At 33.4% G+C, this 24,192-nt stretch overlaps 3 protein-coding genes across 5 annotated transcripts; all 3 read left to right on the plus strand.

Moving 5' to 3' along the window:
- Nucleotides 1–4,134: 4,134 nt before the first annotated feature.
- On the plus strand, nt 4,135–6,264 carry LOC130961666 (uncharacterized). Of its 2 annotated transcripts, none has more exons than XM_057887646.1 (4): nt 4,135–4,282; nt 4,896–5,108; nt 5,405–5,559; nt 5,853–6,169. In XM_057887646.1, exons 2-3 carry the CDS (start codon nt 4,947–4,949, stop codon nt 5,546–5,548), a joined length of 306 nt encoding a protein of 101 aa, XP_057743629.1. In that variant the 5' UTR covers nt 4,135–4,282; nt 4,896–4,946; the 3' UTR covers nt 5,549–5,559; nt 5,853–6,169. The 2 variants fall into 2 exon arrangements, with proteins under 2 accessions (XP_057743629.1, XP_057743631.1); XM_057887648.1 differs by having other exon boundaries at nt 4,136–4,310; nt 5,853–6,264.
- A 3,936-nt stretch (nt 6,265–10,200) lies between these two features.
- Nucleotides 10,201–14,809, plus strand: LOC130960576 (receptor protein kinase-like protein ZAR1). Its single transcript, XM_057886004.1, has 2 exons — nt 10,201–11,815; nt 13,694–14,809. The coding sequence occupies exons 1-2, from the start codon at nt 10,309–10,311 to the stop codon at nt 14,329–14,331; spliced, it is 2,145 nt and encodes a 714-aa protein (XP_057741987.1). The 5' UTR covers nt 10,201–10,308; the 3' UTR covers nt 14,332–14,809.
- Nucleotides 14,810–18,960: 4,151 nt separating this feature from the next.
- Nucleotides 18,961–24,089, plus strand: LOC130960929 (protein DETOXIFICATION 44, chloroplastic-like). Of its 2 annotated transcripts, XM_057886466.1 has the most exons (13): nt 18,968–19,499; nt 19,627–19,751; nt 20,025–20,183; nt 20,536–20,669; nt 20,813–20,948; nt 21,139–21,235; nt 21,343–21,443; nt 21,618–21,781; nt 22,076–22,147; nt 22,244–22,360; nt 22,991–23,086; nt 23,203–23,324; nt 23,458–24,089. In XM_057886466.1, exons 1-13 carry the CDS (start codon nt 19,156–19,158, stop codon nt 23,516–23,518), a joined length of 1,728 nt encoding a protein of 575 aa, XP_057742449.1. In that variant the 5' UTR covers nt 18,968–19,155; the 3' UTR covers nt 23,519–24,089. The 2 variants fall into 2 exon arrangements, 1 of the variants encoding a protein (XP_057742449.1); XR_009079297.1 differs by lacking the exon at nt 23,458–24,089 and having other exon boundaries at nt 18,961–19,499; nt 22,244–22,409; nt 23,203–23,322.
- Nucleotides 24,090–24,192: the final 103 nt, after the last annotated feature.

Raw genomic sequence — 24,192 nt, forward strand, 5'->3', positions numbered from 1 at the left:
TCAAATGCCACATTGAAATATGTAAAATAATGTAGTTTTGGTTTTGACATTTAAATAGCTCAAAAATGATGTCAGCATCATTTGTTTTGTTAGGTAAAATTTCAATAAACACCACTTATGATGTTTTTTGGTTATTTAAGTGTCAAAACCAAAATATCATTTTATAGAATCTAATGCAACATCCGCCTGTCTATGATAGTATTCTATTAACGTGTAAACATTAAAAATTGTTTCAAAGACTAATATGAGTTATGTTTATAAAGTTTGATAACTAAATAAAAACAATTGAAACTTTAGGAACTAAATTAAGACTTGTATGCAAATTCAAGGACCAAATTAAATAAACGTTTTTTAGTCTCAAAAAATTGAATATAAATTTAGAATGGATGAGTTCTACCCAATTGAGTTTGCAAGGTTGCAAACAACAACCTTATCTAACACAAAAACATTTTGTAGTTTGCAAAAAGCAACAAATAATTACCCCTGTCGTCTTTCTAAATTTTTCATAGATTGCAAAAGATTAGTCTTTATTGACTGTTTTCCTATTTTATAAGTTGTGAAAAGTAATATGCGCTTTAATTATTCTCAGACGTCATTTTTCTTAGTTTTTGGAGATACAAAAGATAGATTAATCCATATTCTTCGTAAATCATTGCAACCATTTATTTTGATAAATATAAATATACACAAATATATTATGATTGTTTTTTGTACTCATGAATTATTTTTGTAAATGTTGTGTTGATTTGATTTTTGTTTGTGTGGACTTGTGAGATTGGATCTTGTTTTGTTTGTTTGGCTTTATTTGTGTTGTTTCATTGAGTTCTTGAACTTTGCTCCCTGCTTATAGTCGAATATTTCAATTTTCAACTAAAGATAAAAAAAAATACCTATCTTGCCACTTTTAAATTTTGACGTAATTTTTATTATATTTTCAGAATTTTTTGCTTTTCTATTTTATTAGACGTATAAAAAGTATGAGTTTTTAAGAGAATTATACTTCAAAACTAACTATTAGATATAGAAAATTGAGTATCTTAAAAGTCTTTGTATTAAAAGATATGTTATTTAAACACCCCAAAGTTTTCCACTAACTTTGGATTGACCTAATCAACAACATGAGTTAGAAAAATATACGAAACCCACATATTTAATTAGTTTAACCTACAAATTATTTGACATCTTTAAACTATTTAAATAACATTTCTTTTATATCATGATGACTTTTTAAATATAGGGTGATATTATTATTATTATTATTATTATTATTATTATTATTATTCCACTAAAAAAAAAGAAGATAAAAAGGGTCAGATCTTCAACTAAAAAATAGATTTTAGAAACTAAAAAAAGGATATTTCTAAATAATTTTAATAATCAGATTTATTGATATTCCTAGTATAACTAATAGATGTTATTACGTATATAATCATACTGAATTCGATAAAATTATTTCATCTTAAAGAGATTTTTATAACAATATTAATTTTTTAAATTTATTACATTATCACTTGAATATCTTACAGTAATATTAAAAAATAATATTTAAAATTATTTTATATAATATAACATTTATAATTGCATATATATAATATTTGTAATTATATATTTATTATATTAAAATTACATAATTATTCTAATAATAATTAATAAGTATTAAATAAGACAATTTAAAATTTTAATTAATTTTTTATTATCTTCTAAATATTATTGAATATATTAATGACTACATGGCGCGCACTTTACTAAACTCATCAGATATATATAATTCTCTCCAGAAAACCGCGATCATTATATGGTGTTTATCATCAATAGCTACTTTTAAATGTTAACAATAACAATGCATAGCAACCCATGTCATGAAAGATTTTGGCATTGAATGATGCAAGGAAAAAATGATCATCATTACTAATGATCTGATTTTCTCTCTATTACTCCACATGGTATTCTTGTCTCGGGAAGAGGCATTTCCATTTATCAATTTCATATGATTGAGGGATGGATAGATTGACAGGGGAAATATATCTGCATGCAAAAAATTTCATGATGGAACCTTAAAGTAACATGTTACAGTTGGGGTAGGCATATGTCATTTCCATTTACTTGTATTGGAATGTATATCTGATGGACTATTTCTATGTGATTGCACAGTTTTTGAAAGTATATATTCAGTCTTGATTATTTGAATGGACATACATTTCTTATCACATTTAATTTTCCTAACTTTGCTACAATTTCCTAACTTAAGGGAATGATTGAGTAATGATCAATATTGAAGGAATAATACACGTAAAAAGAACTGTTTCTCCAGATGAAGCCTTTTTCTTTACCTAACTTTACATTTTAACTAAATATTTTGGCTGTGGATTTTTTTTAATTGAAAATTATTAATAAAAAATATTAACTAAAAGATCAATTATTTTTTGTCAATAGCAGCCATTTTCTTTACATTATTTTTATTTCAAAGTGTTGATTTGAATTCGGAGAGTAGTTTTGTACTTGGACGTAAAGTCTAAATGTCTTGTAAGTGTTAATAATATTTTCGTCTGAATGATAGTGGGAGTACTTACAAATGACTCCAATACTTAAATTAGTAAGAACTTTAGCAGATTGAGTGCAGAATAAATTAAAAAAAATACGTGAGTGTTGAAATATTTATAGAATAATAAATAAATCAGAGTTATTTCTTAAGAATGACTTCAGATAATTATGGGTGGTTATTCTCTCATAGAGTGAGACGTTACACTCCATGTTAGAGGTGGTTATCACCTGAGTGATGATAATTGAAGTAGTGGGGTGCATTTGATTTGCTCCCGAAGTTAGGTTGGATACGGATTCTGTAGCATAGTCGATCCGACTTGTGTAAATTGGACCAGAAGTTTAGATTTGCCACTTTGTGTTGAGTTGTAGAGTAGTGGTCCGATTTGAGTGAGATGTTACTTGATAGAATAGGCTACCCCTAACCCAGATTTAAATAACTCTTTTATCCTAAATCTTAAATTCTAATTCCTAAATTTCAGATCTTAAATCCTAAATTTTAACTCACAAATTCTAAATTCTCTGTTCATAGTCTAGCCCAGATGACTCAGGGCCATGGAGTCGAAAAAATTGGACCACCTTAAAGAAGTCTAACAAACTTGCTGATCCAGATCAACAGGATCATAATTAACATGGGTTAACCTACTCAACTTACTCAAAGTATTGGCTCCAAGACTTGCGACCAACAAGACTTGCATGGCAAGAAAAAGACTAGTAATCTCACTACTCCTAATGATATTTACAAGCTTAGTAACTGCTCTTACATGGAGTAACTCCCCAAATATCAAGGGAACAACTATCCACTACTCCTAAAAGAAAGGATTTTGTAGTCATGGTCAAGCCATCACTTTCTTTATAAATATCTCAGTAACTTTAAATACTGATCAACTCCATTTTATATAAAATCTGTCTAAAATTTTTGTTAACTTAAATATCGGAGTTTCTTTTAGGTACTTTTTACGGTCATTTATTCGAAGATGTCAAGCAATTTTACCACTCAAACAAATGAATTAGAGTCTTTCATAAAAGAGTCTAGACCACACGTCTAGACCCATGTCACTTCAGTTTCAGGTATTTTTTTGGAACATGCCCCAAATAATGTGGGTTAAAAAAGTAGTTTTATAATAAAAAATTGTGTCTAATATTAATTAATTAAAATTTAGTTTTTTATCCTTAATATTTTACCAATCTCCTCACTCTATAACATCTTTTCCCCTTCAAAATGGATAGCTCAAGATCACTCAAAAGAGTAAAAAACTTTTTTTTTTTATAGAGTCTCGAACTATTCTTATAAGAGATCTTCCCATGAAAGTAGCCCATTTACTAAAAACTTATTGGTTCTAGGAGGACTTGAACCATATGTTGTTCATGGAGTCTTTTTTTTTTTTTGTCTTTATTGAGAGTCTCGAAATAGGGTTGGAACCTAACCATGTGCGTCAACCAAAGTTGGCTTGGCCATCCAACATTTCCAAGCCCATTGTTTTGTTGTTCAAGATTTTACATATTCCTCATACCCAAGCCCATGCCAAACCCGAGAAAAATAATTTAAAAATAATAAAAGATCTCTATCAAAAATAAATAAATAAAAAATAAAAGACTAAATTAAAATAAAATACACTCACAAGCGATTAGTGCAGCAGTCTCCCTCTCTCGCAAGTGTCGCCGCCAGTCGACCGCCAGCTGTTGCCCTCAGCCGCCGCCCGTCGCCCTCTTTGTCTCTGCCAATATCTTCCCGTTCATCTCAGTAAGCTCCACTCGTATTTTATCCAATTGTACGTACCTACATACGTAGATAAATACATACATGGGGGAGATTGAGAACCACTCTACTATTTGAGTGATTAAGAAAATTCTCGAAACCTTTGGGTTTTAACGATTTTATGTAAATCTGAAACGTACTTAGCATGAGACTTGTAAGAATTACAGAACAAAACGAGTGAGATTGTTGTGGTCACAGCCTCGCCCTTTACCTGTTTGATAAAATGCGTCAATTGAGCTGAGTACTTAGAAACTTAGAATGCTTTCTTCATTTTGTTAGGTTTTTATGTGCAAATGTGCAATCAAGGCCTGATTTCTATTGTGTTATTGATATGCCTTTTACTTATTTGTTATGGAGTACGTGTGTGTGCTGGGATTCCTGTGTTATTTGAACATGAAACTATGTTATTTGAAATGAATAAATTCAATAATTTTGAAATTTTAGCCATAAATGAAACTACTATGCTATGGAAATTGAGGGGTGGTGATTGTAATGAAAACATGCTCTGATACATCAGAATTTCTGTCCTTGGTTATTGTTCCCGAAATGTAATTTTGGAATTCATTATTTATGTTTTTTGTTTTTTATTGTGTTGTAGTTGCTGTACATCAGAATCTGGCTTAGAGATTGTGTAGGTTGGGTTAGAACGATGAAGCAAGTTGTAGGAATGGTGGTTTCCAATAAGATGCAGAAGTCAGTGGTGGTGGCAGTGGACAGGCTATTCCACCACAAAGTGTACAACCGTTACATCAAGCGAACTTCTAAATTTATGGCGCATGACGAGCACAATCAATGTAACATTGGTGATCGGGTTAGTAACAACTTTCTACTTACCTATCTAATTTGCAGTCCTTGTTTATTTCTTAAAATATTGAACTTAGTTATTAGTATTGTCTTTGTAGCTTGGGATTTTAGTATTTTAACTATAGACGTGGTTTATGATAGGATATTATGATGGCATTTGATCCATATAGCTGATCTCTCTTGGTGGAATAAGGCTTGGTAGTTGTTGTATTATTCTTATCACTTGATGGTTAAATGTTAATATACTCTCTAGATTTTGCAAGAAAACTTAGTAAGCAATCTCTTTTGCTGTTGTTCTTTCAGGTTCGACTGGATCCTTCTAGGCCTTTGAGCAAGCGCAAACATTGGATTGTTGCTGAAATTCTCAAGAAAGCACGCATATATACTCCTCCCACCGCACCAGTATCTGAGAATGTACCCTCCAGCACTGAAGCACCTCCTTCCTAAATTGGTGCAAGGTATTGAAAGAATCTTAGTTGTCAAATCTACAGCAGTTTTGCTGTTGACGTAAATGGAACTGGAAATAAAGTACCGTAGAGTCAGCTAGTAGTTTGATACCTTATTCAAGTATAGTAGAAATGGTTTATATGCATACTTTTTGCAGCTTGAATTTGATTATGCTCTTTTGTTACTATTAGTAAGAAAGCTTGAAATGTAACCTCTGGTGCTGTCATCGTCTTAGAAGAAATCCAAAACCCCATTTATTCTCCATTTTGAGATTCTGACATCATCTCTAAATTTGTTATGGCAGGAGAAATTTATTGTGCAGCGTTCTAAGGTTGATTAGCTTGTAACTTGATGGTTTGGAAACAAATCTTCCCCAATCTCATTTTCACATAAGTATTGCTAGAGTTTAGGTTGCCAAGTTAACGTGAATGTTTGATTTTTATTACCATCTATGCAAATGGTTTTGTAGTGTACTATGATAAAAAAAAAAGGGATAAATTTTTATCATGATTATGTTGCATATTTTTCAGAACATTTCTTTGGTAATTACATATATTCACTTCTGTATTGTATTCACCTCTAGTTTCTCTCTAAATAAAAGCCTAAGATTTCATTATATTAACTTATTTTTACAGCACTTCTACCCTCCACCTTGAAAATCCCCTTTTAAGAAAAATAGGATTACCCATTAGAGTGAGAGATTAATAACATTGCAGGGAAGGCTTCATGGATAGAATTGAGGTTAACATATATTTACTCCCCTAGAGTTAGGTAATATTACATACAACATTCTTTGATTTCTTATACAATGGGTATTTGGTGTCATGGAAGATATAACTTAAATTTAAAGGAAAGTTTGTATATAGTTTTACAAATGAAGGAGTGTCGCACATATATGGCCTAACCTCAGAGGAAGCCGATGTAATTTACCCCAGAATTAATTCCCAGTCTATAGGAGAGGTCCCAAAACAATCAAAGGCTCAAACCAGAAGATGCAAATTGAGCTAGGTAAATTGAGTTGAGAACAATGATTAGTGTTACTAACCTTAATGAACTGCTGCTAAAGATGGTGGATGCTATATGATGTGGTGTGTTGACCATCCTGAAGTCAGACTACCTTACTCTTCTGTTAATCTTGGTTTTGATAATATATAAGTAGATAACTTATGCCCTCTTGTCTGTCTGAGATGATAATATATCTATATTAGCTCACAATGCTAAGTGTCACTATCCAATTGAGTTCTTTAAAAGAAAAAATACCAACAATAACAATAACAAAAACTAACCATTTACAAACTTAGAGGTGGTGTTGTTGAGTAGTGCACTTTGGAATTGCTCCCCATGTGTTAAATAGAATGGTTCTCTGATTTTGAGTGTTTTGCATCGCCTTGTAAGTGGAAAGGTGATCATTTTCTATTTCTATTTTTCTTGAGCATTCATCCAAATGGAATAGATTATTCAAATTTCAGAGGTATGTCTTTGTTAATTTTTTAATTTTTCTTGTAAATTAAGCCAACAAAGACACATTTCCATATTTTCTTCCCCTTTTGGTGTTGTCTTTATCCTGATCAAGTTAATCAAAATAGATTATTTAAATTTCAGAATCATTTGTTTAATAATAAAAAAAATACTTGTACAATATGCTCAACAAACAGTTTTTAATTTTCTTTTGGCCCCATTCTTAATACCCAAATTTTCCAATTTTTCATTTTAAACACGTCAATATTTATTTGTTACCGTTGAATTGATTCATCACCACTCTTTATATATGCCTTCGGTACAAAGCAAATTAGCGAAGCAATATATATATATATAGACCAATTCGTTAGACGTATGGGGCAAGATTTTAATTGTTTTTATGGCCAAGCTTAAGTTCTTTCATTTTCGTGGCTCATAGAAATCATTAATGGAATCATAAGCACAAAAAAAAAAAAAAAAAGAATACAAAAAGAAATTGCGTTATTATGTCATGGTTAGTGTGTGGTTTTGTTTTGTTAGCTTCTAAGTTTGTCTTGCATGATTGAGATACAGATGTGTAATTGTAGTGCATATAGTTCAACTCAACGATTTAATAATTAGAAAAGAGGCTTTGTCTTTGGGCATTGCCCAATTAAGTGAATGAACAAAAACGGTAGTATTTGCAGTAGAATTTAAGGTATAGGCCTCACTCATTTATTTAGTATGAGTGGTGTTTGGTTTGGGAAAAAGGATGGCACTTTAAAATTCTAGTCGTTTGGGATAAATATCATGGAGAAAGCATGATAACTAGAAGAGATGATATTATTGTGGAATTTATTTTGTACTAGTTCAAATTTATACATTTTGAGACTTTTTTTTCTCCCTTTCATGAATATGTTTTTTTTAGAGGATTAAGTAGGTGAAATTAAATTTTTAAAAATGTTTTGTATATTTCGAAACTTTTTACTAAACATGTAAAAATTTTCACACCCACAAAAATGTAATAACATTTGTCTATAAAAAATATTTGTGGTCAACGAGGAAATAGAATTCAAATTTGTTGAACTAATTATCTTTCTGTAGAAAAAACAAAAAGGGTGCTGAACTTATGATAATTTAAACTTCGTTTTGTATTTGTTCAACCAAAATCCACTTTTAGTTTAGGATTCTTTTTGCACCATTGAAATTCATATGTTTTTTTTTTTCAAATATGTAAACCGTCGAATACAGTGATTAATCCCTTCGTCGCTAATAATCTCTTTAAGGGACAAACACTAACCACATGATGCTTTCGATTTTCATGGTGGGATTTGAACTCTCAATCTCTTGGTTAAACAACTAAGTAATGAATCACCAAACCAGACTTACATAGTTAAATTTATATAATTGTAACAAACCTTTTTCGAAGCACATGGAGCTTTCAGTTTGAAATGTCTTGACAATGATCGTGACTTCTTGTAAGTGTTTGTTCTAGATAGCTACCACATGCGTTATATATAACATAATTAAGATTTAATTATTCTATTGGTTTCTATAATTTTATTAAATTTGTAATTAGATTTTTATATTTTTTAATTATATCCTTATACCGTTTTTAATTTTATAATTAGATTATTTTTATATCAAAAATATTAAAATTAATAGAATATTTCTTTCAAAAAATATGTAATTAAACATCTAATTAGGTTTTTAATTGTGGATACATTTAATTTGCGGAGTAAATAATCTAATTAGATTTTTAATTGTAGATATATTTAATTTGCGAAACAAATATTCAGTTAATTCTAATATTTTTTATATTAAGAAAGACCTAATTATAAAATTAAAAATAATATAAGGACCCAATTGAAAAAAAATAAAAATCTGATTGTAAATTTAGTAAAACTATAAAAATCAACAGAGTACTTAAACCTATAATTAACAAGGTAGATGATTGCAAGATTTTAAACTTATTTAGAATACATAAATTTCAAGGAGAAAATTTTAGTTATAATGATTAGAAATTATATAAATAATTAAGTACTAAAGGCTGTAACAAATGTAGTAGTTGATGACAGATGCAATAGCAAATGTTTATTGGTAGTATATAACATTTTACACTAATATTATATCAAAATTAATTTTCTATGTTGATATTGTTTCTTGTAACTTGGTAAACATTAATTTCAGTTAAATTAATAGTTTGATTCGAATTTATTTTAATCTGCTTTTAATCTACTTCTATGTTGATACATAATGTTGATTCTTTGTTAAGTAATTTGAGTACAATGCATATTGTTGTTGTACTTAGTTTCCCCCCTTGTTTTTCATTAGTTAACCCAGTGATTTGTTTATCCATAAAGATAAAATTTACATGAAAGGGCATTACTGAAATAAGCAAAAATATTGAGGATTTAGTGATTTACTCACCCCAAAAAAACAATAATTAAGAATTAATGTTCTTAGAAATTTACATGTGACATAATATATGGTGATGTAGACAAAAGCTCCTTTTCTACAAAAAGGTTGAATTTTCTTTTTATCAACATCTCTTTGTCATGCTAATTGTGGTGATAAGTGCCAAGAATCATGCTTAGTTTCCAGCGAATATGATATAGCATATAACATAAGGAATAATGTCCAACATTTTTGTTTCTGAGAGTTGACACAATTGAGCAAAATAATTTCATTACATAGCATGGTTGTTTTTATTCTTATAAGCCTCGTTTATGTTTCATTAACTATTTGCCAACCCATTATGATTAAAGTGTATCAAGAGAGGATTAAATCTTCATCTTTTTAACTTTTTAAACTTTCAATTATAAATGTTTTAAGATAGAAATACAGTGTTGTAGGCTTGCAGCAATACAATTAAATCATCAATAAAAAAAGGATAATACAAAAAAAAATAGTGAGATTACAGTTTCACCCCAATAATTGAACATTGTTACAAAGAAAGTAATTCAGCAAATCTAATGACATAAGATGAAGTTGCAAGTGTAAAGCCAAAAATCTCCCCCTTTGTTTTTGTGTTACTTTTTTTCCTTACATTACACTTCACTCTTTGTCTCATCTCACAATTTCAGTTAGCAAGTCCCTCACTAATTTTGGCGGGTCATCGACCCCCACCAATATTAAAAACAAATTTATATCTTCTTTTTTCTCATAAATACCAACACAACTACCTCTCTTTGTCTCTCACTCCCTCACTCTCTCTTTCACTCTCTTTCGCCATTCAAAAGCTCTGCAACTTCACTAACATAAACGGTTCATAATAAACGGTGCCGTATCATTCATCACACAAAACGACGCCGTATCACTCAATGACACCGTCTACGCTTCTCTATTTTCTCTTACTAATCTTCCCTTCCGCGCTTTCTCTCTCCTCCGACGGCCTCGCGCTTCTCTCTCTAAAATCTGCCGTCGACGGCGGTGCAGTCACATTCTCCGATTGGAACGACGGTGATACCACGCCGTGCCGGTGGTCTGGTATCGCATGTTCGAGCATCTCCGGCGAGCCTGAGCCTCGCGTCGTCGGCATCGCGCTTGCCGGGAAATCACTCCGGGGATACATTCCATCGGAGCTTGGGACATTAAGGTACCTCCGGCGACTCAATTTGCACGACAATGAATTCTACGGCGTCGTTCCGGTGCAGCTCTTCAACGCCACCGCGCTTCACAGCTTGTACCTCCACCGGAACAACCTCTCCGGTCCATTCTCTCCGTCGCTCTGCACACTTCGCCGCCTCGAGAACCTTGATTTCTCCGAGAATTCGTTCTCCGGCCACCTGCCGCCGGAGCTCAAGGACTGCAAGCAGCTTCAGAGACTGATTCTGGCGAGGAATAATTTTTCCGGCGATATTCCGGCCAATGTGTGGTCGGGGATGGATGAGCTCGTCCAGCTCGATCTCTCCGATAATCAATTCGAAGGTCCGATCCCTGACGAACTCGGCGATTTGAGTTCTCTCTCTGGCACACTAAATCTCTCGTTCAATCACTTATCCGGTAAGGTTCCGGCGTCGCTTGGGAAGTTACCGGCGACCGTGAGCTTCGATCTCCGGAACAACAATCTAACCGGCGAGATTCCCCAAACAGGCTCATTTTCAAATCAGGGCCCCACTGCGTTCCTTGGGAATTCAAACCTTTGCGGATTTCCATTAAGAAAATCATGCAACGGTTCGGATTCAGGCCGGGGATCACAGGAAGGTCCTGACGCGGCAGCACACGCGGGGACCTTCCATTCGGAAAAAGGCCTGAGTCCCGGCCTGATAATCCTGATCTCAGCCGCCGACGCTGCTGGGGTCGCCCTCATCGGGCTAGTAATCGTATATGTTTATTGGAAGAGGAAGGATGATGGCAATGCCTGTAGCTGTGCAGGGAAGAGCAAATTTGGCGGCAGCGGCGGCGGCGAGGAGAAGATGAATCTGTGTGCATTGCAATGCATGAATGGAGTGAAGAGCGACGAGGAGGAGGAGGAAGAGGAAGAGGAAGCGGGGGAAGGTGGAAGAGTTGAAGGGGGTTTGGTGAACATAGACAAAGGGTTTAGGTTTGAGCTTGATGAGCTTCTAAGGGCATCGGCATATGTGTTGGGGAAGAGTGGGTTGGGGATAGTGTACAAGGTGGTGCTTGCTAATGGTGTTCCTGTGGCAGTGAGGAGATTGGGAGAGGGCGGTGATCAGAGGTATAAGGAGTTTGCTGCTGAGGTTCATGCCATTGGGAAGGTTAGGCACCCTAACATTGTGAGATTGAGGGCTTATTATTGGGCACATGATGAGAAGCTTCTCATTAGTGATTTCATCTCTAATGGCAATTTGGCTCAAGCACTTCGAGGTTAGTTCTTTCATTTTCACATCCTTAATGTGTGTGATTTGATTTATTTTAGCTGCTATGCATTTTCCTTCTCAGAAATTGAAATATTATTTATACATTGTTATACAAGATGTAACATTAACTTATATAAATTTTATACTTTATTTAATACTAAAAATGTATGTGTAATTGATATACTTTGTTTACACTATAGTAGAGTATAAGTAATTGATTGTTAACAATGTGCCTAAACTATCGGAGAGAGGCATGTTTTATGCAAGAATGGTTTGATGTATTGGTTTGGATTGAAGGAGAAGGGGGTTTGCTCTAAATTTTCACTCTTTCAATCGAGGGACATGCCTACCTAACCAAACATAGTAGGTTGTAATTGAAGAAAAACGTAATCACAATGATATTGATAGGTAACAATAATTAGGGGTAAAAGAAGACTAATGGTTGGCTAAAATTTTGAACTTATGGTCGAGCTTAACCGATTAATTAATCATGCATGCATGGCAATTTGGGACTCAACTGCCACGTGACACATGAGAAGAGTTTAACAAACATGCATATAAACTATTTTTGCTCCTTTGCTTATTTGGAATTATGGGTGCACTAAGACTCTATCATTTGTCAAACACCACCGTTTATAATATCTTTTTCAACTTTTTAAATGGCTTAAATTTTCTTTTCTCATTAAAAACAAGTATTTAGATTCTATTACGGTATGTGAATTGTGAATTGACTGTGTCTGGTCCCATTTGTTTTAATGAGATAAAGAGATGGCACATGGGTAATTTTGTATTGTGTAGTAGATGAGGACATGAGGTCCAATCTTTTCAATTCCTGTGTATAATTTTAAATCATAAGAAAAAAAAAAATAAGAGGAAGAAAATGGGTACACCTTATTTATTTCTAAAGAAATGATATTGTACAAATACAATTTATAGTACATTTCCTTGCTTGGAATTAGAAATAGAAAGGAAGAGGGGGTTGGAAATGGAAGTTTCGTGTCTTCTTCATTGATGACTTGGACCACCCTATTCCATCAATTTGTCTGAGAGATGAAGTGATAGAACTATAGGAACACAATCATATTTGTTTGGGACCAAAACAGCTTATACATAGCTTTTAACCGCCAAGATAAATTAAAAAAAGCTTGGACATAATAGTTAGGAAAGCTCCTTCAAACTTCAATGTCATATTTGTTTTCTTTCAATTGTCTGCTTATTGACTTTTGAATCCCTATCTTCCTTCCTTGATCACCCTCTTTAAAGTCTTTGAATCGCATTTTGAAATTAGTATCTGACGTTGTGTCTTGTAAGGTGTTGTACTTGAAAGCATAAACTAAAAGAAGGCGCAATTTGTGCCACTTTCTGCCTTCCATTCAGCTTAAACAAGGTTACATTTGTTAGTGGAAAATGGGTGCCTTTTGTGGTTTCATGATTTGTTTTGTCTTTTAGGATTAAACTTCCTTCCGTATGAAGCATAAAAGCATCAACAAGATTCATTAACCTCTTTGGTTCAACCCTGTCCCTATTACAACTTTTTCCTACCCTTTCCTTGCTTCCAATGCAACCATATGCCAATCCTAACATTGATAGAAAATATTTAAAGCCAGCATAAATTTGCAATTGGCAATTTAAAACTACTCAAGAATCTGCATTTGCAATATGTTCTAGATGTTATAAAATTCACTAAATTCATTGCTAATAACAAACAATTCACCTTAGGAAATTGCCTAGTACACTCTTAATCTAATTTGATTGAAAAATGTTTCTTTAACATCTACTCTATGATTTTTAGAGATTTTATGCAGTTTTTCACTTCAACGTTTAAATCTATTTATCTTTTGTATTTTTATATGTTCAAATAACATCCCTCGTTCTGAAAATACAGGGAGAAGTGGACAACCATCTCCAAACCTTTCTTGGTCAACAAGGCTTAGAATAGCCAAAGGAGCAGCAAGAGGCTTGTCCTATCTCCATGAATGCAGTCCAAGAAAGTTTGTCCATGGTGATATCAAACCTTCCAACATCCTACTTGACAATGACTACCAACCATACATATCCGATTTTGGCCTCAACCGGCTAATCAGCATCACCGGCAACACCCCGTCGACTGGCGGCCTAATGGGTGGTGCTCTTCCATACATGAACTCATCACAGAAAGAGAAGACCAACAATTACAAGGCGCCCGAGGCGCGCTTCCCCAGCTCCAGACCAACACAGAAATGGGATGTGTATTCATTTGGGATTGTTCTGCTTGAATTGCTAACTGGCAGGACGCCGGAATCTTCTCCGACGACTTCTACTTCTTCTGTGGAAGTTCCTGATTTGGTGAGGTGGGTAAGGAAAGGCTTTGAACAAGAGAGTCCCTTATCTGAAATGGTTGATCCATCATTGCTACAAGAAGTGCGTGTAAAGAAAGAAGTGTTGGCTGTTTTTCATGTAGCATTAGCATGCACTGAAGGTGACCCTGAAGTTAGGCCTAGAATGAAAACTGTCGCTGAAAATCTTGAAAGGATTGGATCATAGTAAGATTCCAATGGTAAGAGAATTCAGACCTAGTTGCATGAACACAAGTTTAACACACCATTTCTTAAGTACACTTGCAATAAAAGTGAGTGCTGCTAATTTCATTTAATATTCTTTCACTGTTTATAGATCCTATCAATTTTTATGTGTGTGCTTGAAAAAGAGTGTGTTAAATTTGTATCTATAATAATTTTCAAGAGGATGAAGGTGCATTTGACTTGAAGATCAAGATATGTGTAATATTTGTGGTGGTCATGAGAAGATTTTTCTTTTATGATTGGGATATTGAGAATTTGAGATGGTGATGCAATTTTTTACCATCTTGGATTGATTAGGCACTTAACTTGTTGTGTGGTACTGAAGCAATTTTTGGAGAGCTGTAACTATCAAGGTCTCTCTTCATTCTTATTCTTTTTTGGTGGAATATCAGTAAAGTTGTTGGATATTATTTAAATTTTGTCTGGTCTCATTGCTTGCATCCTGAACATGATTACAATGATACCATGATTAACTCCATGCATTATGATTTGAGTTGGCAGATCAATTCAGCATCATGTTGTGCCACTGTTTGATTTGATTAACACTTTTAATTGATTTTGCTAAGATGATTCTACAAATATGAAAGAGAAGAAAAAGGAAAATTTTTTCTGACCTTGAGCATTAATTGAGACTAGTTATTTTTTACAAAATAAACTTGGTCTGAAAATATCAAATTTTAAGAAAGTGTGTTCTATGGTGTCTAACTTTTTAACTATGGAATACAAAAATAAAAGTAAGGTCTATTTTTGCCTCTTTCAACTTTTAGGCAAATTAAACACCCATGTGTTAGGCACCTTAGAATGTCCCTTTTAAGAAATACAGCAGCTTACTATTTTCATTTCCTTCAATTGATTATTGGTTGATAATTAAGAGTACAAATAGAAGTTATATTTCAACATTAATGCTGGTTGATGCAGTAGGTGATTTTGTATCTTTGTTTTCAATTTGTAGAGTCCTAGAGTCCTAGTAGCTTAATTTGACAGGTCCAACTAATAGAAGTCTCTTGTCTCTTCTACGATTTCTTTTTCCTTTTTGTGTATTGTCTCTTCTTGGATTTATTCTGCATAACATGTTTTTGCTTTCGAAAAATAATTAAAAGTATTAATTTATCCTCTTAATTATTTTTTAATTTTTAAATTAAAAAGTTTTGAACTTTTTTTTTGTTTTGATATTTTAAAAAATAACATATTTTAAAATTTTTTACTCTTTTGAGTATTAAAAGAATAATAAGATGAATAAATGAGAATTTCCAATCATTATTCTCTTGTTTTTATTTTCTTTTTTTTCTATAGATCAAATATTTTCAGCACACTTTTTTACGGTCACTTTTTTTTTGTCGATAGATTGGACAATTCTCAATTCTAGATTAAACACTCATACACACATGATATCTCCTCGAATCTGAGACCTCTTAATAAAAATAAGAAAAAAATATGTCATTTGCACTAAAACTCATTTGCTTAGAGCCACTTAATTGATTTTGTTTTAGGTATTTTGTCACTTAGCTTTTTGAGGGTATAGGAAAGGGATTAAAGGCCCAAACAATAAGAGAAAAAAAAGCTAGAACCCGGGAAGTGCTGCCTATTAGCTTCATCCCTCGAAAAGAGTTGCCCTTGAGAAAAAAAATAAAAAACAAATCAAGTTAAATTGGTCTAGTGGTTAGCTAATTAGTCTGCTTAAATAAATGTCGGGGTTCGAATTCCGTCTTGTACATGCAGCAATTCATTGGTCAATGACTAGCCCTTAAATAAAGCTTAGTACTGCGACGAGCCGATGAATTAATCCTTAGTCTATTGGGATGGGAGATATCGTAGGAGAAAAAAAAGGATATTTTTTATATTTCCTTTTAATTATTACATAATCTAACTATTTATCCCAGTAATATATATATGCAAAGGTTACAAACTTACAAGTATAGTACATACATTTTAGTGTGATATAAAGCTATAGTAAGATGTAAAAGTCTTAACTGTTACTAGTTCTTGGATTTACCACTCTAAGGTGCTAATATAGTAAAATTGTGCTTTCACTAACAATTTCTCTATGCAGAAGTTAAGCAAAAAATTTGATGCCACAAATATGTATGGAAGGACCCACCAATAGATATTTCTATTGAATGATGTTAGTCGCTTATGACTTGTCACATATCCGTTAGTTACAAAACATGGATGGACAATAATTCTTCTTTTTAATTTATTTGTTTCATATAAATATCCCAAAATAGTGTCTGATACTTCTATTTTCAACAAAATTTTGTTAGATTTTCCATCTTCTAGTTTTCGTATCTTGAGATAAATAAGTTTTATAAGTTGTTTTGATGCATTAATGAGTAACAAAAATATTCGATATGGCTATTAAGTGGTTAATGTATTCGTCACGATGCCATTTGCTTTCGACGTTATTCTTTTTCTTTCTCATATATTTTCTCTTTCTACAAGAGTCTCTATTAATTTTTGGATACGAAAAAAAGAAATATATATATATATATATATATATATATATATATATATATATATATATATATAGAATTGTAAAAAATTGTGAAAGAAGAACGAAAGATTAGAATCAGGTTAAGTGCATAAAAGATAAAGATGGAAATGTGGTGGTTCAAAAGAAGAAGACTAATGAAAGGTGAAAGAACTACTTTTACGAATTATTTAATAAAGAACATAAGACTCTTCTGAATCTTAGTCGGTTATGCACATGGGAAGAAGATTAAAATTTTGACTACTATCGAAGGATTTGAGACTTCGAGGTAAAAGAAGCTCTAAACCTAATGAAAAATAATAGGGCAGTAGGACCTGATAATATCCCGATTGAGGTTTGGAAGGGCCTTGGAGGAAAAGTCATCAACTGGTTAACCAATCTTTTTAATGAGATTTTAAGGTCAAAGAAGATGCCTGATAAGTGGAGAAAAAACACCTTGGTACCTATCTACAAGAATAAAAAGGATATACAAAGTTGCGAAAACTATAAAGGGATCAAGCTCATGAGCCATACCATGAAGTTAGGGAAAGGGTGATAGAATGGGAGTTGAGAAAAGAGACACAAGTAACAGATAACCAATTTAGATTTATGTCAGACAAATCCATTACCGAAACAATATACCTGTTAAGAAGGATGATGGAGAGGTATCGTAGTAATAAAAGGGATCTACATATGGTGTTTATTGATTTGGAAAAAGCATACGATAGGGTGCCAAGAGAGGTCTTATAAAAGGTTTTAGAAAAGAGTAGAGTAAAAATCACATATATTCGTGCAATTAAAGACATGTATGATGGAGTCACAACTAGTATGACAGAAGAATTTTCTATTGGTATAGGATTACACCAGAGATCATCGTTAAGTCCATACCTTTTCACATTAGTTTTGGAAGTACTCACAGAGCATATCCAAAAACCTGTGCCATGGTGCATGTTTTTTGCCGATTATATCATCCTTATAGGAGAGTCAAGAAAATAACTAAATAAGAAGTTTGACTTATGGAGAGAAGCTCTAGAAGTGTATGGTCTGCGCATAAGTCATAGCAAGACGGAATATATGGAATGTAAGTTCGGTCTGACAAAGAAAAACCCTAATATAGATGTGAAGATTGGAGAAAACATCCTACGAAAAGTTAAAAGTTTTAAATATCTTGGGTGCATCATATAGGATAATGGAGAGATTGAACATGATATAAATCATAGGATCCAAGCAGGTTGGTCAAAATGACGGAGTGCATCTGGTTTTATATGCGACAAAAAAGTGTCTTTAAAACTTAAAAGTAAATTCTATCGCACTGCTATAAGACCGGCTATGCTTTATGGTACGGAGTGTTGGGCGGCCAAAGAGGAGCACGAATATAAGTTGAGTGTGGCAGAGATGAAGATGTTGAGATGAATGAGTGGTCATATGTGATTGGATAAAATAAGGAACGAAGACATAAGGAAGAGAGTTGGAGTAACACCCATTGTAGAAAAGATCGTAGAATCGCATCTCAAGTGGTTTGGACATGTGAGAAGAAGATTGACAAAACACCCCGTCAGGAGGGTGAATAAGATGAAAGATGGACAATGAGTAAAAGACAGAAAATAAAAGATCTAAGAAGACCATCAATAAGGTGGTCAAACAAAATCTACATGTAAACGATCTTTCTGTAAACATGATACATAACAGAGCTCAATAACATTGTTTAATTCATGTAGTCGATCTCACCTAATGGGATAAGACTTTGTTATTATTGTATATTTTTTTTTTTCTTTTTAGTTTTGGTTGAGCTAAATTTTTAAATTTGAGCTAGGGATTTAAATTAAACTTTTTGCGAATAACAAGTTTACCATATAAAATAAGAGAATCAATAAAAAATATTTTTTTGATATTTTAACTCTAATTTAAAAACTTAAACATTTAAAAAGTTAAACTATAATTATTTTAACCCTAATAAATTTGAATAATTTTATTATAAAATGATTTTTGGATAGAGAAAATGAAAAAATATAATCTATTTCAAAAAATAATAAAAATAAAATAAAATTTTTTAGATAAACATTTAACTATTTATAATTAAGATACAAAAGAAAAATTAATTATTTATCAAAAAATCTTCATGTCTTCACCGTTTTTCTTCCTCGCTCTAACCATTAGCATAAAATTTTGTTAAGCATAAATGTGTGGGATAGAATTTAACAAAGGAAATCATAGTGTGTACAAATTCCACATCAAGGTTAGATTTTGGTGTAGATAGATATGGTTTTGTTTTTGCGTCCAATAGAGTGAGTCTTTGATTTCTCATCCAGATGCTCAAAAATGGCGTCGTCTTCTTTTCATTGCATGCATATTCACCATCACTACCCTATGCATAATATTCTCCACCATCATCACAACCATTCATTGCTGTTCTTCAACTCTAAACCATCAAAGCTTCACAATCATTATTGCTTCCCAACTCCAAGAGTTGCTCCAAAATCATGTCTAAGTCACAAAAACAGTGACACCAAAACAGATTCCCTTGAAGAAACTGCCTCTAATAAGCAAGAACCATGCTCCACCTCCTCCTCCTCCTCCTCCTCCTCCACGACTACACCCTCTCATAATCCTTCATCTTCATCAGTTCAAGGTTCTTTCTTTGCTTCTTTCATTCATCAGTTCAGGTACTTTATTGGTTTCATGGATTTGGTGCTGGAAAATCAAATTCATCCTCTTGTTATTTGTGTGTGTATATATATATATATATATGTTGGTTTTGAAGTTTTATTTATTTGTTTGGTTCATGAACAGAAATGGGTGGCTTGTATTTGATGATATGGGAATGGAAATGTTGTCCATTGCAATACCTGCTGCCTTGGCTTTGGCAGCTGACCCTCTTGCCTCATTGGTTGATACAGCCTTTGTTGGCCATATAGGTAAGTTAAGGAAGTTCTTGTGGTAATGAATTTCATTTTTTATTCATGTTTTGCTTTCAAATTTTTAAGGGGAAATTAGAATTTGGGATTTGATTCTAAGTTGATAGCGATATATCATGTTCCTTCCGCAACCAGCTTAAACTTTTGGAAGAAGTGGTTTCTTGGTCATTTGATTATATCCTGGATTGGGAAGCTAGTAATTCTAGTTTTCTAGGGTTGAATTCTAGTTACCATCATAAGAGAGTTTTGCATAACTGAAATTTCACTATACAGGATCGGTCGAATTGGCTGCTGTTGGGGTTTCAGCTTCTGTGTTTAATCTAATTTCAGACTTGTTCAATGTTCCTTTGCTTAATATCACTACATCCTTTGTTGCTGAGGAGCAGGCACTGATTAGAAAGGAAGGTGACCAAAATCAAAGTAACAATAATGGTAAGTTTCGCATAGCTACCTCAAGAGTTAAATCCCAAAGTGGTCAACTAAAATAGTTCTTGAGATTCCGATTGCCCAATTACGTCCCTGGTATTGGCATAAGTGCACCACCTTAATACCTAATGGTTTGATAGTCACTTGATAGAAAAGGACTGAGGGACTAACATGGTGACTTTTGTCAATCTCATGGACAGGGATGTAATTGGTACAATTAGAATCTCGGGGATTATTTTAGTGTGTGCAACCAATCTGAGGGACCACTTTGGGGGGCATAATTCCTCCTTCACTATAGCTGCAAATTTGTATATATTCTGTGAGTCCTGATCTCATGGATGTTATATGGATTTGGCAGGGAAGTACCAAAGCAAGAAGCTTATTCCTTCAGTATCAACTTCTTTAGCACTTGCTACGGCACTTGGAGTTGCTGAAACCGTGGCGCTTTCCTTTGGTTCAGGCATTCTTATGAATATCATGGGTATACCTGCTGTATGTAATTCTTCACTGATTGTTGATCCATGCATTTCACAGTTTCGCCTTTATGTTTCCTGATTGTCATAAATTTTTATGACTTAAGATGAGAATGTGAATGATGGCTCTTCATTTGTATTATTTGTTCTATTTGTATGTAGGATTCTCCGATGCGTGAACCTGCCGAGCATTTTCTTACAATGAGGGCTTTTGGTGCTCCAGCAATCGTGATCTCATTAGCCGCACAAGGAACTTTTCGTGGATTTACAGATACAAAGACTCCTCTGTATGCAATTGGCAAGTGATGCTGATGCTTCCTTTTTCCTCTGTCTCGTTATTGTTTCCAATTTTCCAAAGATCTGTTTAAACTTCAATGAAACTCATTTTATTTGGATCCATAGGCCTTAAGAAAATAAAGTTCATCCTTGAAATTCTAGAATGATTCTCTGAATGTATGAGTAATGAAGACTTTGTTTTGGAATTCCAGGAGCTGGAAACATTATTAATACCATACTGGATCCACTATTGATATTTTTCTTTGGCCTTGGAATTGGTGGTGCTGCCATTTCTACTGTGATATCTGAGTACGTCGATGATGTGGTAAAACTTTGTTATTATCTGTGCATCTTGCACTTGTCACTTACTAATTGCTCGCTTCGTATTGAGCATAATTTGTCTTTCTGTTCACCAGATATTTGATAGCTTTTATACTTGTATGGAAATTAAGTGACAATGTGCTTCTATTCCCTTCCGATGTCGATTGGAAAAAAATTTTCAACTATCTGAAATCAGGTATGTACTTCTATATTAAGTTGTATCGTAGTTTCAACGGTCCTCATCTTTCAAACAGGATTTATTTCAGTTAGCTAGAAAAAGTTTTTGGTTGATTTACAACTTGATATGATTTAAATAATGGAGCAATAAAAATTAGCTTCTACTTTCAACGATATATGCTGCGTTTTGTAGGTGGTCTTCTGATCGGTAGGACTATTGCTGTGCTTATGACAATGACAGTGGCAACATCCGCAGCAGCTAAGCAAGGCCCTACACCTATGGCTGGTCATCAAATTTGCATGGAAGTTTGGTTGTCAGTATCTTCCCTCACCGATGCTCTTGCGCTTGCTGGTCAGGTAACACCATAATATCACAGTTGACCATATCATGCATTTTGTTTACATCTATGAAAAAGTTGGACCAGATCAATTGATAAAAAAGACTAGTTTAGCTAATCCTGTTTCCAACTCACAAGGTACTCTGGCCGAAATTTCTTAGCCAGTCGTATGTCTCAAAAGTCTTCCATTTCTGTTCATATTTCATTCTTGTGATGCTAGCAAATCAATAAGAAAACCATGAACCACTTTCCTCATGTATAACTGACTGAGAACTTGTTAGGCTGTGTTGTAATAACAATATTTTCTTTACAGGCTATACTTGCTGGTAGTTACTCGCAAGGAAATTACGAGCAATCACGCCACCTTATATATAGAGCATTGCAGGTTATTCCTCATCACACCTTCTTTGGATGAGATTTTGGATATTTACTGATCCAAGATTCTTTTCTCCTCATACTCTCATTTTTTAATGTCAAACAGATTGGTTTGGGAACCGGAATTACCTTATCAATGATTTTATTCTTTGGGTATGGGGCATTTTCTAGCTTATGCAGCACAGACTCTGAAGTTCAGGATGTTGCTCAGTCTGGTCTACTGGTAAAAAACCACAATTAATTAAGTTTACTTGGTGATGACGAATGTATAGGCAAGGAGCTTCTAAACATTGCTGCTTTCGATTTATTTTATTACAGGAAGTGTAATTGTGGCATTTTCCCCTAACAATAATCCTATCGTGTTGCTGTCTCATGGTTAATGAAACTTGAGTATACAACACAATACAAAGATGTGAAATAATGTGGCCAAGAAGAGATGACGATTTCTAAAAGTGACAGAGAAAAATTATGATTTAAAATTGGTAGATATCATTGCATTGAAAACACAAGAAAATGCACTTGTGTTTAATTATAATGGCATTTTCAGTTACATGCATATAAAGATTCAAAATAGAAGTTAAAAAAAGTTTTTGTGAAAGTAACAGATTGGGCGTCCAACCCGAATACATGTCTGAGTTTACTTTCATAGCTTCAAGATGAAGTTTACATTTGGATGCCTGTTTATACTGAAATGAAGATGCGAATTCGACACTTCATTTTCTTGTCTTATCAATCATCGACAGTAATGCAATGTTTTGTCAAAGGAATAACTAGCTGAAGTGTTCTTGCAATTGTAACCTTCTAGCATGCATGATTAGTGACTTTGATAAACCTGAAATGTACACACATGCAGTTTGTTGCTGGATCTCAACCAGTGAATGCTTTGGCATTTGTTGTTGATGGACTTTATTACGGAGTATCAGACTTTGGATTTGCTGCATACTCTATGGTAATGATCTAGTTCAATGATCAAAAGATAGTTAAACATTTCACATAATCACTCTATCTTACTTTGTTTCCCATTTTTCTGACATTCTTGGCCCTTTATTTGGCTTTGATTTGTAGGTTCTAGTTGCACTGATTTCATCAGTTTTTATATTGGTGGCTTCTCCGGTCCTTGGACTTCCTGGAGTGTGGACAGGATTGTTCCTTTTCATGGCTTTGCGTGTTCTAGCCGGAATTTGGAGGTATTTTAATTCATTAACACAAACATTTCTTAGAGGTTATCTACTTGAAGGGAAGGATAGAATTCTTCCTAATGATCCAAAAATGCATATTTTGATCTTATTGTTTTCTTATCATTTTTTTTTTCTTTACAAGGTTGGGTAGCAAAAGTGGACCATGGGATATGGTCTGGTATAAAGATGGAGCAGAAGATTGACCGAGGCATTTACACTCAAATTTCCCTAAGTTTCCCCAGTTTTACACTCCACACTGGTCAGAGAACATAATGATGGTGCTCACAGGTCACAAGCTCTTTTAACATTTTGGAGGATGTGCACTTTCTTGCTTGAAACTCATCCCTTCTAGAAGATCAATCAAGAGAACAAATTACTTCCTCCTTTTTAAACTAAATGTTAGCTTTCACATTTTCTGGTACATTGAAAATTCAATAAATACGTACACAAATCGTGTCCGTGAATATTAAATTTTTCAATGTACCAAAAAAGTGAAAGCGACATTTATTTTGAATCAGGATAGCAAGTGCTGCTGAAGAACAATTGCCAAAATCTTACTTGTACAATTACGTGGAAGCTGAATGTGCAAGAAAGTACAAGAGGGAAAAAATAATTCTATTGGATGACATTGCTTGCAGCTACAAAGCCAAGATTTTGCTTGTTGCATTTCTTGGAAACATTTGATGTATTGGTAGATAAGACTTCCATGAATGTCACTATACATATTGACTTGGCAATAGCTCTACATGCATTAAGATCCTTTGAATTTTCAAAGATTTATGCTAAATGCATGGTATTTTTTGTTTTCAATAATTAAGGTTGATTCTTAGATGGGGGAATGGTTCATTTCTTTGTGAATTGTGAATAAAAAAGAGTA

The sequence above is a fragment of the Arachis stenosperma genome, chromosome 2 (genome assembly GCF_014773155.1).
Source record: "Arachis stenosperma cultivar V10309 chromosome 2, arast.V10309.gnm1.PFL2, whole genome shotgun sequence".
Classification (NCBI taxonomy): Eukaryota; Viridiplantae; Streptophyta; class Magnoliopsida; order Fabales; family Fabaceae; genus Arachis; species Arachis stenosperma.

What these genes read in the sequence shown, in the direction of transcription:
- LOC130960576 (XM_057886004.1), top strand. Translation starts at nt 10,309, where the DNA reads ATGACACCGTCTACGCTTCTCTATTTTCTCTTACTAATCTTCCCTTCC. An exon ending in TTTGGCTCAAGCACTTCGAG is followed by an intron (nt 11,816 to 13,693) that starts GTTAGTTCTTTC and finishes CTGAAAATACAG; the next exon opens with GGAGAAGTGGACAACCATCT.
- LOC130961666 (XM_057887646.1), top strand. Translation starts at nt 4,947, where the DNA reads ATGAAGCAAGTTGTAGGAATGGTGGTTTCCAATAAGATGCAGAAGTCA. An exon ending in AATGTAACATTGGTGATCGG is followed by an intron (nt 5,109 to 5,404) that starts GTTAGTAACAAC and finishes TTGTTCTTTCAG; the next exon opens with GTTCGACTGGATCCTTCTAG.
- LOC130960929 (XM_057886466.1), top strand. Translation starts at nt 19,156, where the DNA reads ATGGCGTCGTCTTCTTTTCATTGCATGCATATTCACCATCACTACCCT. An exon ending in ATTTCTACTGTGATATCTGA is followed by an intron (nt 21,236 to 21,342) that starts GTACGTCGATGA and finishes TCTGTTCACCAG; the next exon opens with ATATTTGATAGCTTTTATAC. An exon ending in TTGCTCAGTCTGGTCTACTG is followed by an intron (nt 22,361 to 22,990) that starts GTAAAAAACCAC and finishes ACACACATGCAG; the next exon opens with TTTGTTGCTGGATCTCAACC.